The following is a 20,327-nucleotide window of genomic DNA, read 5'->3' as shown; positions in this document are numbered from 1 at the left end:
TAAACCAAACCAAACCAATGATATTTTCTATGATTTTTAGAGCTGTGAATACCATGGTAACAGCTTAAAAAATGCTCAAAAATTGCAACATATGATATTTGACCCAAAATGACACGATTCTCTACACATTTTTTTTTCTTCTGAAACCTATTTAAAATTAAATATCTCTATCCCAAAGACAGAATTAATCTTGTTTTGACATATGTTGTAAATTAAGTTTTTCCGCCATCTCACCTTTTCTGTGGGCTTCCATTTTTCGCAGTAGGCAAAACTAAATTTCCTGTATAAACACACTTTCGGAAAATCCGGAAATTTAAAATCTGGAACCAATTTATTAATTTTTGTTTTAACAAATGTGAAGCCTGTATGTACTACTTCATACTGAAAATACCAATAATACCAAATATAGTGTACATTTATTTTATTCATTTTTTATGCATATCATGACACAGGAGTTATTGCTTAACAAAAAATTCGCCCATGGCCAGGCTGTCCTACTGTAGGAACGAAGATATGGCACTTTACTCATTTCTCGTTATATACACTGATATCACTTAAATACGGAAAGCCATTGGTGCCAAATAAATATTGCGTATATTCGAAATAATTCGTGTATATATTCGGAAAAATATTGCGTACATTTTTTTTTTTTTTTTTTACAAATTACATTTGACACCAATGGGCTTCCGTACTTATAAGATAGCCACCAAATATATGCTCATTGTTGACATAGACCTTTTATCCAAGATCACATATATTAATTTATCAGAAAAAAATGGAAAATTTCATGATTGTTTTTAAACGGTGCCTTTGATACTAGTTCATATTATTTCGATATGACGGATTAGATAAACTTACAAGATGTCTGCTTCAACAACACCCTGAACATTGATGGCATGAAATCCTTTCCGACAAACAAACATTGGCTCATCTTCGGTCTTCATCCCCTATATGGCAATCAAGGTACCGTCGATTGCGTCCAATACATTAGGGAAACTTGCAGTTTGGTGAAACTTATGTTTTATTATACGAGTTTCATTTACTGAAACGGTATGGTATCTGAAATGTCCTGCAGGTAGGGCGTAAGAATTGTACCTGCTGCCCCCATTGCATTATCGTAAGAGGCGACTAAATTTGGGATCTTATTTTTTTTCTCCTTTAACTTTCGTCCCCTAATGTCTCCCTTGACAATGCCTCACTTTTGGCCTTTAGTTGAGCGTTTGCCGCTGTGAGGAAGGCTTTGGGTTCTGTCCCCTAGCCGATACATACATGTACCAGAGTCTTTAAAAATGGTAGTAGTTGCTGCTCATCATATTAGGAGTTGGACGACTGGTTCGCCCGTTGTCAGTATAATGTGACCGGGTGGGGTGTCCTGCTAGGTGTCTTCGGCAGTATGGTTCAGTGAGGTAGCACTATAAATCGGCAAAAGTTCCGGCCTATCACAAGGAGACTTAACACGAACATACCGCAGCCTCCCAACACACACATACGCACTCGCCATACACATGCATGTCGTACGCACGGGGGGGGGGCCGTCCTTAAATGACCTTAGCTGTTAATAGGACGTTAAACAAAATAAACCAAACGTAAATCCAATTGTTATCCCAAACCGTTAAGCCCACTCAGCCTGTCCCCGAGACTAGATTTGGGAACATTAAATTTTGCGGCCGCAAGTCTAACGCTACACCCACCAAACTTAACTTCGTGCACTGCGGCAGACATGGCTTCAGCCGACCACTTATTCCGTGTTGGGCCCATTTCTATCAAAATGAAATCAAAACACGTTAGCACGATTTTCATTGACATGCATTTATTCAGTAATTGTAAATTTAATTGATTTTAATGTCAACTGGCTGATTTTTGCAAATGAATCTATTTTTTTCAACATCTGCATTGTCTGCTTTGAATCCAATATTGCACCTCTGCATCGGACCACTGGCACTGTGTTTTCTAAACTTGGAAGGTTTGTCTTTTGCTTTAAGGTAAACCAGGCTGCGTGGAATATCATCTTTAAGAAGAATTGATACAAATTTTGCATCACCTCGCTGTAAATATGCCACATGCCTCCGTCTCTATATCTGAGCAAATGGCAACAGCGTTTTTGTCATAGGGGTTTTCTGGTTCATATTTTAGATACAACACCTGGCCGATCTCCAGGTTTCTTGGACCCCAGTGGTGCATCCCGACAGCATAAACACCTCTGATTATGACATTCTTCATTTCTGTCTGAAAGCAGATTTTATTTCATAATTTTCAATTAATCTTGCCTACGTCTAAACCTTTTTATATAGTGCACATAACTATCATACCATACATCGGACAGTGTCCGATGCATGGTGAATTAGCGTCCGATGCATGGTTAATTTGGACTACGCAGCAAAATGCAAAAAAGGTTTGGTAAAACTGAGATTTCAAATAGTTTTTCAATAAAATACTGTAATAAAATGTTTCAAAAAAATAAATAATCTGGTTACATGAAGACTTGTTAACGTTATTTGCTGCAAGGGAGATAACTCCTATAAGATGCAATTAAATGTCAAAATGCACTGACCTGACCTCTGTTATCCGGCAATCCCAGTTCGTAAGTTGGCGGGCTACAACGGCACGTGACCTGTGTTGTCGGTATCGCAACAACGTTTGATTTGAAATTTTTTTATAGTGAAAAAAACAACTCTGTAAGCAATTCAGTGCATGTTTAATGCTCAAACAAAAGTGTCCGACCAATGGTATGTGTCCGATGCATGGTGAAACTCACCCTAATTGTAATTTGTTGTATTGTCTGGGATCCTTATTGGAAATAAAACATTAACTAACTGTTTAATAATTACTGGATGGAAATGCTAAAAGTCGGGATGAAGGATGCACTACAGAAATGCTACAACATCCGATACCAGCTTTACAAAAAGGAAAGAAAGCACGTACAGCGGCTATGAAATAGTTGAGGGTTTAATCCAACACGGAAAACCAAACTTCAAGCTCTACGACAGTAACATTGTCAAAAACTCGAAGTCATTAATCATCCCAGGATAAACAAGAAACAGGTTCAGCTCTACTAAAAAAAAAAGCATCTAAGATAAGTAACATATATCTCTCTTCACTTTTGATTTTAAACTTGTCGTGAGTGTACCAATATCAGAGACCTAGGTCTCTGCCAATATATACTAATTTAAAAAGTAACTACATTTTTACATGGTTTTTTTTATGTCATTTTGTCTCTTGCCCATTTCGCTCGTATTTTTGGCCCTTTTGACCTTTATAGCTTTGATGGACCGTTAAGCATTTTAACTAACTAACTAACGCCATTATCTGTACCAATTTCCGGAAATCATTGTCCGAATACCTCTTTGGTTATTAGTTTACCATCAGAACCTTCCGGTATATTGTAACAAGATGGATTTTCATAAAACGTGTGTGATTGTTGGGCTGTTAGCTATGGCACATGCTGCTTATTCAGCGGCACAACGTGAGTATGAGTTAACAGGAACTTTCCATAAATTGTCTGAATTGACGCCGTTCACATATTTCATGAAATCACCTGAATGAGTGACCCCGATGCACACCGGTAGTCGCCGAATATTGGCTTGTCTAATTTACACAATGTAAAGGCAATACTTGTACGCAAGGGCTTCATAGTTTGTATTCACCTCTAGTTAATAACTTAAGATTAATATATAAATCCATATTTGTATTCCGATAAATTGATAATCTGTGTTATTCAGAATTATCGTCATCGAATGTGTTCGGGCTATCGCTTGAGTTGTCCCCCTTTACACGTTTTATGATATAAAAGTGGCCATGGTACATACAACTGATAATACAATTCAGGTTTCAGGTATTTAACTCCATTAACAATTTTCATTAAATGTTACATTTAATATAAGAAGGGAGTAATAACTGCAACATACTCAAGCATTACCGATAAGTTGGAACTTTATTGTTTACTAGTTTCGACCCTATTGCAGGGTCTTCATCAGGGACAATTTTTTACAGGTAAAATCCCCCCTGAAGTACTCTTCAGGAGGTTAACATTCAATTGTTAATTATGACGTAATAGTTATAATAATGTATTCAAGGGCAAGTAATTGCATTGTTGATTATGATTAACCGTCTGTTGTGAAAACAATTACTAAAATTGATAAAAGATTATTGAAAATTTAAATTTAACAGTGTTCATTGTCTTTTTCTTTTCTTGTGCTCACTCTTTTTCATCTTGGCAGATGGTGTGTGTAGAACTTGATAGGTATCCCAGTTCCTTGTAATTTCTCTTGTCAGTTTCCTCATCTGATGAATCTGATGAGTCACTCAAGTATAAATCCTGTTTTAGCAGGTCCATGGCTTCTTCTACTATTGGTCAAAATCTGTTGGCTGGGGCTGTTGACATGACGCTCCATGATACATTTAAGCTGTATATGGCTTTCATTACAACACTGCTAAGGGAACAAATCTTGTTTGGGTGTCAGATGAAAAATAACAGCATCAGTGGGGAAGAAAGACCAAAGCAACTAATTCATAAGCTAACCCAAGAAAATGTAATCCCATGCTTGAATGCATTCATCACTGTTCTGGAGCATTTTGGGACATTTAGGGGACAGTCCGGAGGAAGAATATAGGAAATGGAATGTTAAAATGTCAATATATATACATCCAAATATGACAAATGTTTAGTTCACCTGGGCCAGTTTGATATCAGCTTATAATGCCATATGGATATGGCACAGAGTCTAGCTAGCATTCGTCAAAATTTACTTTATCCCTATACTACTTGTCCTGAATGCAAGAATGAATTTTGATGAAATTTCATCTGGAGCATTATTGGGCAATGCTGTTTCAACAGATGATGTGACTCCCTTTAGGCTGGAGGGATGGGGCCCCAATAGGGAAATAGAGGTAAATCCTTTAAATCGCTACCAATCCTAAACACTTTAATGGATTTTGATGAAATTATGTCTGGCATCTTCAGGAAAAGGAAATATAATGCTGTATAAATGGAGGGTGTGGCTCCCTCGATCGAGTCTAGAGGAACAGGCATAATAGGATTGAGAGATATAAAAAAAATTTAGTCCTTTTCCTTTTTTGAGAATGACAAATTGCAAGATTTGGTCTAAGCACATGTAGTTTTAACCATTGTTGGAAGAGGCAGCTAAAAAATAGGAATATATTTGTAATATAACTTGAATGAGAGAGTATTTTGCCATAATTACTGATATATCCAGGTGGGAGATGTAGGCCCTCTGGGCCTCTAATCAGTGTTATAGTATCTGAATATTATTATAATGTTAGCAGTCATTGCAGATTTGACACTGCCAACTGTCATCTTTTCCACCAGAAGGGACACCACACCTGTCAAGCCTCCCAGATTCAACTGGAGACTCGCGCTACTTTGAAAAAAATGTTTAAATGTTCAGGCTGAAATTTACGACCCCCGTGGATCCTGAATATTATTAAAATCTCCTGTATGCTCCCACTTGCAAGATAAATATTTCTGTGTAAATATGTTTACATGAACGTTAACACACCTGGGCAAAGGCAGCAACGGTATGATAAAACACCAGAATATAGATTAAGAATTAATGGGGAGGACTTACTTTTGCACCTCTCATTCCATTCTGTGTAAAAATGTAATTCTGTCTTTTAAGCTAATTTTATTGAAGTGGTAGTGTTAAAGCTTCATATTTCTTTTTATTTACAGACAGATCCTATCTGAGATTAACGGAACAGGAATTCACAAAACTTCCAATTGATGTAAGTATATCAATAAATAAAGTAGGTAGGGTCAATCACAACAGGCAAAGGAGACCTCAATGGTTCATCTTTATTGGTCTACCGGTTTCGCCTTTTTGAGGCTTCATCAGGACACAAATTGCAATTTTTAGGCTCCTAATGTACTAAAATTGAGGAGTCCTATTTGATTCTCAATAGTGAGGTGTTATATAATACAACAATTGATATACTTGGTTTGTTTTTGTTTAACATCCTAGTTAGGGTCATTTAAGGACGTGCCAGGTTTTGGAGGTGGAGGAAAGCCGAAGTACCCGGAGAAAAACCACCTCTAATTGAAATGTAGTAGATAGCATTATTACGTTATGCTGTAAATTGTAATTAATTAAATTCGTTAAATTGAAATTAAATTTAAAGTTACTATATGAGTAACCCAATCTTTGGTTTTGTATTCCATAATGGTTAACATAGTCCTATTCACTAATGTCTCTTTCATCTAAACATATAGTGGATGAAGACAGAATTATATCCTAAAAGTTTGTAGTCCACATTAACTGTGCTTGTAACATCCGATCCCTCTGACTTGTCGTCACTAAGGGAGAGGTCCTCCCAGAGGAGGTCTACATGGTCCTCGGGTAGTTCTGGATGATGTCAGTAGGGGTAGGTGTTTCCGGTTCTCTTGTTCCTTTTGCAGCGATAGATCTAAATTTGGCATTATGCAGTTCTTTAGTAAGTGCTTCGAATGGTTTCTTGATTGTAGGTTTCTGAGCTTGTTCTTTTATCTTTTTCCTTTAGTCACTCTGGGCCCATGTTGTATCCCGGGTGTTTTTCCTTTAAGTGCCTTACATCTTGTGTTCTCTCCCGCAAGTTTCTTGCAAATCTTACACCTGTACCAGGTAGATATGTTCGCATGTGCTGTGTTGACATGCTTCCGTAATGTCCTCACGGATGCATATCTGTTGCCGCATAGTATGCATGGAATCCTAGCTATATAGTAACAATCCCTTTGCGTTGTTTCACTGGAGTGTGTTTATAACATTCACCATGTTATAATTAGAACACAATATTTCATCCCTCCGGTTGCTGAGTGTTCATGATATGAATGAGACTCTCTTCCTGTATAAATCTGCGGTTGGTGTTTATGACGTTACTGACTATACCAGTAACTATGACGTCTGAGACGTCATGGTTTGCGGCGTTAAAATGATCGGCCACTGGTTTGTCACGAAGCCTGTGAATGATATTGTATAAGTGGTTTCTTATGCGTATGTTTACAGTGGTAGAAGTTTGTCCCACGTATTGTAGGTGACATTGGTTGCACGTAATTAAGTAGATAGCATTGGTACTTTGACATGCAATTTGTTCTTAATTCTGTATGATTTCCCGGTCCCGTGACTGATATATGTGTTACACGGTCTCATGTGTGTGGAGATCTTAGTTCTTACCGCACGGGCCACTGCCTGGAGCGGAAGGGTTCTGATTTAAGTTGTTATGTATTAGTATGTCCCTGATGAATTTTGGGCGTGCGAAGGCTGCAATCTGATCATTTTGTATTCGGATAGTTCTTTCGTTCCTCGGGCTCGGGTTGAAATATGTTTTTGCTTCTTTATATAGTTCGCTATCGGTGGGTTCATGGGGTTGTGAGGAACTATGAATGAGATCACTTTATTGTTTGATGCGGTTTACTGTGGATTGAGGAGTGTGTCACGCGACATTCCGGGTGCTCATGCTATGGCATTATCAACTAATTGTTCTGGGTATCCTCTTTTTAAAAAACGTAGTTTGAGAGATTTACTATCTTCCTTAAAGTGTTGGGAATCACTGCAGATCTTTCATTTTCTCAGCGCTTGTGAGAATGGCATGCTGTTCTTCTGGTGTTTGGGATGGCAGCTCCGATAGTGTATATATATATATAGAAAGGCGTTAGTCGGTTTGTTGAACAGTTTGCTGCCTAGGCTACTGTCTGGTTGTAAAAACACTGTACATGTAGTGTCCAAGAAGTTAACCTTGGCGTTGCTGACCTCAAAGGTGAATTTAATAGTTTCGTGTTAATTGTTCATGGATTCACAGAAGGAGGTGAGGGCCTCACTTGTGTGTGTCCATATGAAAAATATATCATCTATATATCTCCACCAAATTAATGGTTTCATCTGGGTTACCATGAATCTACGTTCTACAAAATCCTTGAATATAATCGCATAATTGGGGGGAATCTTTGTGGCCATGGCTAGTTTTTGTAGAAAGAAATCCTTATTAAATTCGAAACAGTTATTGGTAAGTATATATGAGAGCCATCATACGGAGAATGATCCAGGTGCAGGGTTCTGTGTTGTCCCTAGCATCTGTGCCAGTTTTGCGGCCCTTATACCTTCTGAGTGGGGTATCAATGTATACAATGATGAGACATCCACTGTGCATAACAAGCTGTTTTCCGGTAATTTTCCAAGTGCATTGATTCTTCGTAGGAAGTCATTAGTGTCTCTAATGTATGACTGTTTTTGTTGCTAGCGGTTTCAAATGAAAGTCTACAAATTCTGAAATTTTCTCATCAGTGCAACTCCCTATTGCGATACGATCGGTCTGCCTGGGTTGCCCCTTTATGTATCTTGGGTAGGGTATAGATTATAGGAGTTCTAGGGTTTTTTGGTGTAAGGTATTTGATGACCTCATCTGAAGATTGCGTTCTCCTACGAATTTAAGAAAGGAAGTTATTTTCTTACTTATTTTAGGGTTCAAATCCGAATTGACTTTCTCGTAGTAGGTACTATCGTATACCTGCCTATGTACTTCTTTGATGTAATCCTGTTTGTTCTGGATGACTATAGCCCCTCCTTTATCTGCTGGTTTGATAATGATGGACTCATTTTTATACGCCCGACGAAAGACGGGACGTATTATGTTATCATGTTGGCGGGCGGGCACATATGGTGTCTGGACCATAACTCCAGTACTACTCGACCCAGGCTCTCCATACTTGACACAAATATACATCTTGATGAGCCCGAGTGTCGCATACCAAAATCATGCCCTTTACCCCCTTATTTGTGGAGTTATTCCCCTTTGATGATTTTACTTGTCCGGACCATAACTCCAATACTGCTCAACCCAGACTCTCCATACTTGACACAAATATACATCTTGATGAGCCGGAGTGTAGCATACCAAAATCATGCCCGTTACCCCCTTATTTGTGGAGTTATTCCCCTTTGATGATTTTACTTTGGGCACATATGGTGTTGAGCTCTCCATACTTAAAACAAATATACATCTAGATGAGACGGAGTGTCACATACCAAAATTATGCCCCTTACCCCCTTATTAGCGGAGTTATTACCCTTTGATGATTTTGCTTATCCGGACCATAACTTCAATACTACCCGACCCAGGCTCTCCATACTTGACACAAATATACATCTTGATGATCCAGAGCATTACAACCTGTGAAACTACCCCATTCCAAGTGTCAAATATTGCGTCGGGCATATGTTGTGGCCCTCCAATGGGCCCTTGTTATTTAATGATTCCAAAGCTGCTCTTTCTTTAATACTTATAGAATATTGTAGTGGTTTTTTACGGGTTTGAATTTGTGTATTTTCTCTGTGACTATATTGAGGAATGTACGTGTCTTAACTTGCATCGTTACCTACTGGAGGTGTCCAGTCTGACGGTTTTTTAAAAGGGTTGCGTATGTATTAATCAGAATCTTTAAAGAAATGTTTAAGGCTGACTCTTCTGTTGAATAAATATGTGGCTGTGACTAGTTCATTGGGATCTGCGGCCCTTGGCGTAGGGCAAAGTTTAAACCTTTTGCTAATACATCTAATTCAGTTTTATTAAGATTCCTATCTGATAAATTTACTATTCCACTGTAGTCTACTGTGTTTGCTTTTGATTTGGCTTTCCAGTATTTCTGCCGCGTTGTTTCCATTCGGTTGTTTTATCCGGTTTCTTTTGTTCTTGGTCTATGATTTTAGTCACCGATAGGTCTATGATGCTGAAAACCCTGTCGGCTATATCAGGTGATGAGTTAGCCGTAACTTGGCTCTTTACAGTTTCTATTTCACTGGCTAGAGCCGTAATCCGGTTTGACCAGTAATTTTGTAAAAGTTTAGTAATTTTGATGCCAAAGTCCACATGGCATGCTTCCCATGCGATACTGAACTCTGTGTGTTTGTGTCAGGGAGTTGAGGGATGACTCGGGTTTGTAATCCCTTGGGTGAACCGTGATATTCCATCTTTCACACACTTCTTAAGGAAGTCAGTGTGTTTCTGGCATTTGAACGCTTGTATTCTCAGTCTTCTAAGTGCTTTGAAATAAGGTATAACTGAAGCGGGTAAGTTTACCTTATCTTGTGGTGTATCTTTGGTTCTGGCCCGCTTGTTATCCGAGTGGGTGGTTTCTAGTTCGTTTAATCCTGGATGGATATTAAAAGCGAATGTGTTGTTTCCATCATTGGATATAATTATTGTTATGGAGGGGATGTGGTTCTGCGCGGACTCGTTGATTCCTTCCGGTGGATCCTGTAAGATGCAGGGGCTCTAGATGAAACTATATTTTATTACTGTATGTTATATCAATAAATAGGTACACTTAAGCTTCTTCATTAAGAAAAGGCTGAATTTATTAAAATAAAATTAACAACACTTAGGAGACTTAATAAGAGCCCAGAGTACCTGGAGAATACCCTAAAGGTCAAGGTCACAGATACCATCTTTAGGTCCTCTTCATTAATATAACTGACAAAATTTTTATGAAATTCTGAAGCAAAGTAGTTAAGTTTATAACCAAATGCCATGGTCACAGATGTCAAATGTGTTTTTATTTTGTTAGTGGTGCAATTTTTGGTATGATATTGTGAAGCTGTCTATAATATAAGATCTTTATGCAACTGAACAGTTTTAACAGTTGCAGTATAATATTGTTCCTTCACTTGTAATGAAGATCTGTACCTTAAAAAGAAATTCTGTCCTAACTTTGTCTCAAAACAATATCACTCTCACAGCTTGACCAAATATAATATGTACACACATATAGATTGTGAGATCTCTTTTTTGACAGATTATAATCCAGTGCTTTGTTGGACTGTTTCTGACATGTTATGGAGTGGTACATATATCAGGAAATTTCAGAGAGATACGAGCCAGCTCCGAACAAGATAGCAAGTAAGTTGTTGTGTTTTTAGTACATCTCCTATCTAATTAATGATGGAACAATATGGACAAAAGATAAATTTATACAGACTCTGAAAAAAGGTAAAAAGAGAGCAAGACCCGATGATCTGGGTGAGTGTCTTCTGCTCCATGTTCTGTAGCTGCTTGGGTAAAATTCAGGATAGCTGCTACATAAACTGCTTAAAATTTGGGACAGCTGCGATATAAGTAGGGTTAAATTCAGGACAGCTGTCGTATAAGTTGGGTAAAATTTGGGACAGCTGCGATATAAGTAGGGTTAAATTCAGGACAGCTGTCATATAAGTTGGGTAAAATTTGGGACAGCTGCTAGAGTAAAATTCAGGACAGCTGCGATATAAGTTGGGTTAAATTCAGGACAGCTGTCGTAGCAGTTGGGTAAAATTTGAGACAACTGCCATACATTGTACATGTATAAGTTGCATAAAATTCAGGACAGCTGCCATATAAGCTAGGTTAAGTTCAGGACAGCTGCCATATAAGCTAGGTAAAGTTCAGGACAGCTGCCATATAAGCTAGGTAAAGTTCAGGACAGCTGCCATATAAGTTGGGTAAAATTCAAAACTGCTGCCATATATGTTGCATCAAATTTGGGACAGCTAATGTTGTGCTCTTAAATATAAGCTTGGGTAGTGAGAACAGAATCTCCAGGCATATTTTAAAGCATCAAACAAAACTTTTCTGTAGTCTTCATTATTCAATCGGCGTCTCTTAAAACCAGATGTAGTTTCCTCTTTCAGCAGTTCACATATCAAGTATGTGTTGTAGAATGACTGTAACAAACTTTTTTCAGTTTAATTTTCGTATAAACTCCTAAAGAATTAAAAAGCTCTCTCGAATCTCAAAATAAAAGTTATCTATATCTTCTGTTGTAGAACATGGGATATGGTGAGCAACAGACAGTCATTTTACTGTTTTAACCATCGTGGAAAGGCTATGTTTCCTCGCAGGGATGCTAACTCCTGTGGATAACACCAGTATTGACTAAATAATCCAGTGTGAGTCTTCAGATGGAGTTAATGAAGGAGAGAATGGACTGTTGTACATTATTGACATTGAGTGTGATCGACACTATGCATGTATATTAGTCCTGATGTTTGAGTGTAAGTGGTACCTGTGATATGGTTAACATTGTAAGAGTTGGTGCTGATTACCCAGGAATTATTCTATCTGGATGTAACAGACGTGTGTATGAATGTAAAAGTATTTTTCCTATCTATACATTTGGGTAAGAAATTAAGGTTTCATTCCGGATTGTTCACATTGTGCATGTTATTTAAATTTCCGAATGATGTCATCATAGTTTCCCAAACCTTTAAATCTGGTATTTGTTTACGCAAGGAAATGAAATTGAGCAACCAATTCATCCCATTTCCCCCAAAGATCTTTTATGAAGCATGTCTTTAAAGAATATCTTGTTTTATTGAGCTACTGGTCAGCATAAATGAATTTTCTCACAAGTTTCATAAACCTTGTATTAAATGGTAACTAAAGATACTTGTAGCTTTGCCAATACTCTTGAATTCTTATTTTTATTGGGCAAAACTTCCTTGGTGATATCTAAAGTTTGAAGTTTTGTTCATGTATTTATTTTTGAAATATACAATGCCAATCACAGTTAAACTTGATGTAATTATACCCGTGTTTATAACGCTATGAAATGTCATTCCACACTGAAAATATCGGAATAAGTCGTAGATTCAATATAAAATAAATTGTAAATCTGTATTATGTTGTGTTTGTAATAATTAGATAAAGAATGGTTGAAATGACTACCTGGTATATGTGTATCCGAGTATAAGCAGAATGTATGTACATGTATATTCAGTAAAGATGCCACATATTTTGAAAGAAGTGTCAATAATACTGTAGGAAAATCTAGTATCATTCTTCATTCTAATGAGGAATTTAGTCCACTTTTGTTTATAACAAAGGTATTCAGCCATGTTTGGTATTTTATGCAAAATCATAATGATTCTGTCTATCAATATAATTTACTCAGGAGTGTAATAAAAGATCTTAAATACTGTACGTTGTAATGAAATTGTATGTCTGAAGTTAGTCATTGGATGTTTGTAAATTGAAAAATAAAATCTACAAAATATTATTAATGTCGTTGTTGATTCGTGTAAATTAGGGGTGGGTCCAAGGAAGGTAGTTTTGATCATTAGGTCTTCACAATGTCTAGTTCTCCTGAAGATATGTTACAGTAAAACCTCACTATTAAGACCACCTGGGGGTCCGTGTCAAAGTGGTCTTAATAGCAAGGTGGTCTCAATACCGAGGTGGACCAAATTGAGCTAGACCATCAAGAACCGTAACTTTTGATTGACTGAACTCAGGTGCAAGTTGTATAGATTTGGCTAAATACATGCCATAGTCTTAACTTTAAATAAAAACATAGACAATTGTTTGTTTCTTATAATTTAATTAATAATAATCTTCATTTAATAAATAATATTTCAATATATGCTCTTAAATCATTACAAGTTTGAAAAGACACCAATGACACTATCACTTATACATGTACTGTATGTCCATTTCACAAACTGTTTATTTTGATGCTCTGGACCTGTGAAAAAATCGGGACTGAAAAAAAGTGCCCGTAATAGCGGGGTGGTTGTAATTTTGAGGTGGTCGTAAGGTGAGGTTTCACCGTATTATGTTGATGAAAATTGCAATGAAGCATTCTATAGATGTTGGCATCAGGTGGTGGTGACCCTAGATGTCGAGTCTAAATAGAGAAAATATTACAAACCTTCTCCCATATAGATTACATTAATGGTAGCAATACAGGTCATCTGAGCCTCTTGCTGTCCCCTACAATGGAAATCCTTTTTCATTAAATTAGGCTTTAGCATCCAGTCATCTACTTCTAAATGGAAAGATGTTGATAGGAGCCATGGCTGCCTTTTCCTTGTGGACTGCACCATTGAATTGTTTTTTTAACGTGGATGTGGTGTAGTAGTAGAAGCAGGCTAGGTAATTGGGTGCCATAGATTGCAAGTTCAATGTTTTTGTATAAATAGTAAAACTTTGAAACACGAACCTGTTTAATGTCTTCTCATATACTTAATCATAATTTGAAGTGTGAACCAAATCCTTTAAAAATGAAGTTTGTAGAGTGCAGACAAAAGTACACCCATACATACCCATGTTAAAAGGCACATTATCCCCTTCGTTGAGGGGGATAATTAAATTGATTTGTAGTGAAGCTGATGAATGTTTCATTATTATCTTTGTCAACCTTGATGAACATACTACCTGTGTAAAGTGGGGAGTATCGGTCACCTTATCAGCTAAGGCTAGCAGGAATATCCTTTAGCCTAGTGGTAGGATGTTTGCCTTCAGAGAGGTCGCTAGTTCGATGCCCAACATGGGAAGGGTATTTTTCATTACTCCATCCTATAGCAAATTACCCAGGTAAGTGCCATTGACCACTCCGAGAGAAAGCTATAGGAGATTGAGAGGCTTCCTTGGAGCTATAGAAGCTGGGTTGTGGTTGTTTTAGGGGGCAGACTTTGTGAAGGGAGAATAGTATAAAAGTGGAGTATAATTCATCTATCTCAGGCTAGTGGAGATTTCCCTTTAGCCTAGTGGTAGATGTCTGCTTTGAGAGTGAGAGGTTGCTAGTTTGAAGCCCCGCATGGACAGGGTATTTTTCATTTCTCCTTCCTAATACACTGTACACTTGTAAATTATACCAGTAACGGTTTTTGGAGAATAATATTATGAAGGCAATACAGCAGATCAGTATTTTTTACTGAAAAATTCGATTTGCACAATCTCAAGTGATGCTGATGTATCAACAGCAAGGAACGGCGGAAAGATAACGCAAGACACACTCTCTAATGGATTTTGTTTATTTACGAAAATGCATCACGGGCATTCTTGCACAGAGACGATGCCATCTCTCATTTACCTCAACAGCTATACGGGTACAAGTACTATACTAATAGAGAATGCGCATAGATCTAACATGCCAACAGTGATCTCTCTCCAGTAGTTGTACAGTCATGAGAAGCATATCTTAGTCATATAATACAGAAGTCTAGTCTAATGCTGACAGAACACTGACTATGGTCGGTGAGACAAAACCTAGTAATAGGCAGAGTCGTGTAGGTGGTAAACCTGTGACTAAACTAAGAACTTCAATATCAAAGAGGTCAGAGTTGATTTGTAATGATTATGAATTACCCCAAATCACAAAAGACTGATATAAAACCAAATTTATAATAGATATACTTGGAATCAAACACAATGTATTTGTATCAAGAATAGTGTTAACATTGAATTTAACATTTTTTTGGCCTGAATTATGGATTGTTGATGGGGTCGAGATAAAAATGTCCCATCTCAGATATAGTGCTATTTGTACTGTACAACTACTGTTATTTATGTAATGTTAAAAACACATAAACAGATGATGTATCACACTTAAGGAGATATGCTACCAGACATGTGCTTCTTTTACAGTTTTTACATTAAAACCTCGATATGATGTCCTTTGTTTAAAAAAAAATGACCATCAATTTATTTTAATGTTGAAGTCTTTCCTTTTCACATCTTAGATATATTGTATTTATCTGCAAATAAGCCCTTTCTTCATTTTGGCAGAATCATAAATCTTGAAATAGTTAGCTAAAAGTGGCTCACAAATAAGATCTTCCCAAACTTTAATATAAAGAACTAGACTTTTAAACTAGGGGAGGGGGCTTATTTGAGGATAAATATGATATCATGATTTACACTAGAGGAGGAGGCATATTTGAGGATTATTATGCTATTGTGAATCTATACTCAATTATGTATACCGGTACATTGCCCTGGAGAAATTGTGGCAAAATTACGAGGTTTTACAGAAGTTCCTTCCCATATTGCAGTTCCTACGATTTGGAATCGTAACTGTGTGGAACAATTTTAAACGAAATACATGTTCAGGTAACATAGCATAGATCCTTAATATAACTGGCCACTGCTAGGCTTTATCAAGTTAATTTGTTTAATACATTGTAACAAATCAAATTTTCGTAGTTAAATCAATAAAGATTTATATAACATGTTAAATGATATCTTACAATTTTAAGCATGTTATTTATTATAGATATAATCCAGAAATATTGATATCAATTTCACATGTGAACATTTTATGGTTTTAGATATTTAAATAAAGATTTGAAACAAAATATACTTGTACAAAAGAATAAATTAGAAAGAAAAGCATTGCTTGCTTGTGAAGAAAGCCTTAAAAGCTGGTAATATACATTATACATGTAAAATAATACCGAAATCCTTAATACATGACAAATGAAATAGGGAGAAACGTAAAGCTGCACAATACTACATATTATGTATCGCTGTATTTTGTAAATATTATGACTATTGTTATAGCTCGTTGTTCTCTACAGGGCATTGCAATGTAGGAAATTGTAATGTGAGGAAATTTTAATGTAGACCATTGTAATGTAGGGAATTATTATAATGTCAGGAAATTTCAATGTCAGCTATTGTGATGTCAGGAAATTTCAATGTCAGCTATTGTGATGTCAGGAAATTTCAATGTCAGCTATTGTGATGTAGGGAATTATAATGTCAGGAAATTTCAATGTCAGCTATATATTGTGATGTCAGGAAATGTCAATGTCGGCTATTGTAATGTCAGGAAATGTCAATGTCAGCTATTGTAATGTAGGACATTGTAATATCAGCCATGTAACGAATGACATTGTACATAATGTAATGTCAGGACATTTTAATGTTAGACATTGTATCTGGTTTCAAGCAAGCTACACATATTGCACATTTCCACTCTCATGAAGATTGTCTTAACACTACATTATAATAGAAGTCTCAGAAATGTCAGTCTATTTTGTGTTGTTTTCTATAATACTTTGATAAAATAAAATAATACTTAGAAAATGCACCTGGATCATACCATATAGTTTCTCTACACCCTAGTATATCTTTATCAGGTCCAAATGCATGCTTTTCTCCTTAATGGATAGCACGCCCCTTTATATTAAAATAAAATAATTACCCAATTTTTTAATCCAATTTTGTTTGAGGACAAAGCAGAAAACAGAATAGATACTAAACTTTCTTGGTACACGTACTCCTCAAATAAAATTCTAATTGTCAACAAAGTATTTACTTATGAGTTCATCATATTTTAACTTTAAATTTTGATATTCAGAAAATAGAAAACCAATCGAGTATTGAATGTGTAGTTCAACTAAAACACAAATATAACAAATATTGATCGACAAAAAATTCAATATTGTTAAGATATTAAGCATGAGGAAATTGCAGTTTGAACATTTTGGAGATTAAAGAAAAGCAGAAAGATAAAAGAGTATTATAATTTTCAGATAAATCTTTATACCTTTAATTCATATTCACAAAACAATCTTTTCAAAAGCAGATGTGAAACACAAAAAGTCTATAAAGCCACTCACTTATTAGCCTGTTAGCACCCTGCAACATGCATACATAAAACGGTATGGATATCTGATAATGATGACGAGATAAAACACAGGATGAAATGTACATTGAATTGTATGCATGATCTACAGCTCATAATATTTACCGGTAGTACGAAATATTTCTCGTACAACAAATCTATTTTTTCTGATTTTTTTTTCAACTAGCCTCTTGACAAAAACCTTACAAAAACACACATTTATATAATCTCTTGTAGTATATATCTCAATCTGCTTGAGCTATTTCATTTATGATTTTAAAACAACAACAAATGCAGATGTTTAATCATAGCAATTCTATGGCTTCTGTTTCAACCGCAGAAAAAAAATACATAAAAATGAATGTTGTATTGTTCACGGAACTGTTGAGTATTAAAATAGAAATATCCAATTATATAAGTAGTGATTAAAGAGAAGATATCTTGTAAAAATGCAAGCTGGTTACAATCTATCAACTTTAATTCTTTAATATAAAGATTGATAATCTTCATACTATACTATACGTTGTACGTACACTCTGTTCTGATTGTTCAGTAAACCATGGTATTACAAACATACTATTGGTATTTACGTACAAACCACAAGTACAACAGATCTTTCGGATAAATATCAAAGCAAAAATATCACAAATAAAAAAAGCTTTGCGTCCATAACATAAATACATACAGAGTCGATTCAAGTGATGCTATTTTTAGATATATAAAACAACAATGTAACTCTTTCCTTTCAAAATTTTTTTTTTCGACAAATGTCTTCCAGTTATTCACAAAAGAAATAACATTCACCTCATGTGTATGTAAATGTACACATATATAGTCATAAAGCAATATGTCTCCGACAATATTCCTGAAAAATATGTTCTGACTTCAGCAATAATCGGCTCAAACCTTGTATCATATTGACGAAAATGGCTTAACTAGATATGACTACAAGTGCGTGCTTGGAGCCACGGACCCCAAAGGAAGAGACCGAGAAGAAGTTTGATAGGTGATGTAAATGTCCCTTCTTTTAAATGGGCCTTTCCCAGAATAAAATTCAAAATACATAATACTGAAGATGGCATTTCAGCTTTTTTGGGATAACAAAATATTAAAAATATCTCAATATGCACATGTTACAGTATATTACAGAAATAAATCAATCTAATTCTGATTATCTCCCTTTATTTCGTTTTTGTTCTCATTTTAAGGGATGTCTATTGTCAACTTCAGTCCATATCAACATTTTATCAGGACAGGATAATATGGCAACTACTAGTACGTCATTAAGTTAGAACTATTACATAACCCTGAACTGTTACACTACAGATATCCACTGCTATATACATGTATATTTCATTTGATATACAATGTAATACTTGAATGCCACAGATCTAAATCATCCTTACCTTTTACAAAAATAAATCTGGCCACTGTTGCAGGTACTGATTTTATACCACACTCAAACATGTTAATGAAATAGTAGTTCATTACATGAATCCAAGTTCTGATTTTATTTTTCTAATTAATTACTGGTAGACAGTAAAAGTAGGTAACACCCAGACTTTAGGGTTGTATAGAGAAAGAGCAAAAAGCTTATATACAAAAAAATATACATCATTTTAGGTTGGTACAATTTCTGGTGTATTTGTAAAGCTGAGAACTACCTGATACAGGAAAACTTTTGAATGGTCGCTGATATTCCATTGAAGCAACTGTGAGAATGTTAAAAGTATATTTTAAACCTATTGTACAACTTCATACATTGACACGTTCTAAGCAAAACTGTTTGACATAAGAGTCTGTACACAAAGTTGCAAGGATATCTAACTGACGACGCTGTACATCAATTCTGTTCTCATCAGATTTTGATTTCACCCTAAATATACAGCTATCCACAGGACGATGTTGTTTCCGCCTTACAAATCTGGCTTTGTATCTGACACGTAAGTCACAGCAAATGTGACATTTCACAGTAACAGTGGCTGAGGCTGTAAAGATTGTACATATTGTTTTTATATAAATAATCATTGTATAATAATGGTTCATTGTTCTTGCATTTCTTCATTTGCTTCTTCCCGTTCATCGCCCCAGTTTCGAGGTGCACCTCCACGTTTGTTCATGATTTCCCGTTTCCACGCTGGTACAGAAGCATCGTCTTCCTCCATCATTCGTTCCTCTGCTATCTGCTGCCTCTTCTCGTCCTTCCTTCTCTGTTCTTCCTCCTTTTGCTGCAATGACACAGGGCAACATTTAATTTTTCAGACCTGGTTACTTCGAGTCACTAATCATCTGGCAGAAAACAACTGCACTACAGCCTAAATCATAGTATCCTGCCAATCCTCGATACTCCAGGGGTTACGATCTCCTACACTCTTCACAAGATAGTGTAGGGGTTACGATATCATACACTCTCTTCACAAGATATTGTAGGGGTTACGACCTCATACACTCTCTTCACAAGACAGTGTAGGGGTTACGATCTCATACACTCTCTTCACAAGATAGTGTAGGGGTTACGATCTCATACACTCTCTTCACAAGACAGTGTAGGGGTTACGATGTCATACGCTCTCTTCACAAGACAGTGTAGGGGTTACGATCTCATACACTCTCTTCACAAGATAGTGTAGGGGTTACGATCTCATACACTCTTCACAAGACAGAGTAGGGGTTACGATCTCATACGCTCTCTTCACAAGACAGTGTAGGGGTTACGATCTCATACACTCTTCACAAGACAGTGTAGGGATTACGATCTCATACACTCTCTTCACAAGACAGAGTAGGGGTTACGATCTCATACACTCTTCACAAGACAGTGTAGGGGTTACGATCTCATACACTCTTCACAAGACAGTGTAGGGGTTACGATCTCATACGCTCTCTTCACAAGACAGAGTAGGGGTTACGATCTCATACGCTCTCTTCACAAGACAGTGTCAGGGTTACGATCTCCTAC

The 20,327-nt window shown here is 36.3% G+C and overlaps 2 protein-coding genes across 4 annotated transcripts in view; one reads left to right on the top strand and one right to left on the bottom strand.

The window, feature by feature from the left end:
- The first annotated feature begins 3,336 nt into the window (after positions 1-3,336).
- On the top strand, positions 3,337-13,015 carry LOC117342337 (membrane magnesium transporter 1-like). Its single transcript, XM_033904476.1, has 4 exons — positions 3,337-3,463; positions 5,690-5,742; positions 10,778-10,881; positions 11,784-13,015. Exons 1-4 carry the CDS (start codon positions 3,391-3,393, stop codon positions 11,878-11,880), a joined length of 327 nt encoding a protein of 108 aa, XP_033760367.1. The 5' UTR covers positions 3,337-3,390; the 3' UTR covers positions 11,881-13,015.
- A 1,738-nt stretch (positions 13,016-14,753) lies between these two features.
- LOC117342336 (unconventional myosin-XVI-like) overlaps positions 14,754-20,327 on the bottom strand; it is a 171,248-nt gene continuing 165,674 nt past the window's right edge. For all 3 annotated transcript variants that reach the window (XM_033904472.1, XM_033904474.1, XM_033904475.1), the window contains one exon: positions 14,754-19,596. In XM_033904472.1, the coding sequence (XP_033760363.1) occupies positions 19,411-19,596 (186 nt within the window). In that variant the 3' untranslated portion in view covers positions 14,754-19,410. The remainder of the gene's footprint in view (positions 19,597-20,327) is intronic.

This window comes from Pecten maximus, chromosome 14 (assembly GCF_902652985.1).
Source record: "Pecten maximus chromosome 14, xPecMax1.1, whole genome shotgun sequence".
Classification (NCBI taxonomy): domain Eukaryota; kingdom Metazoa; phylum Mollusca; class Bivalvia; order Pectinida; family Pectinidae; genus Pecten; species Pecten maximus.
This window is presented reverse-complemented; position numbering and strand designations above follow the sequence as displayed.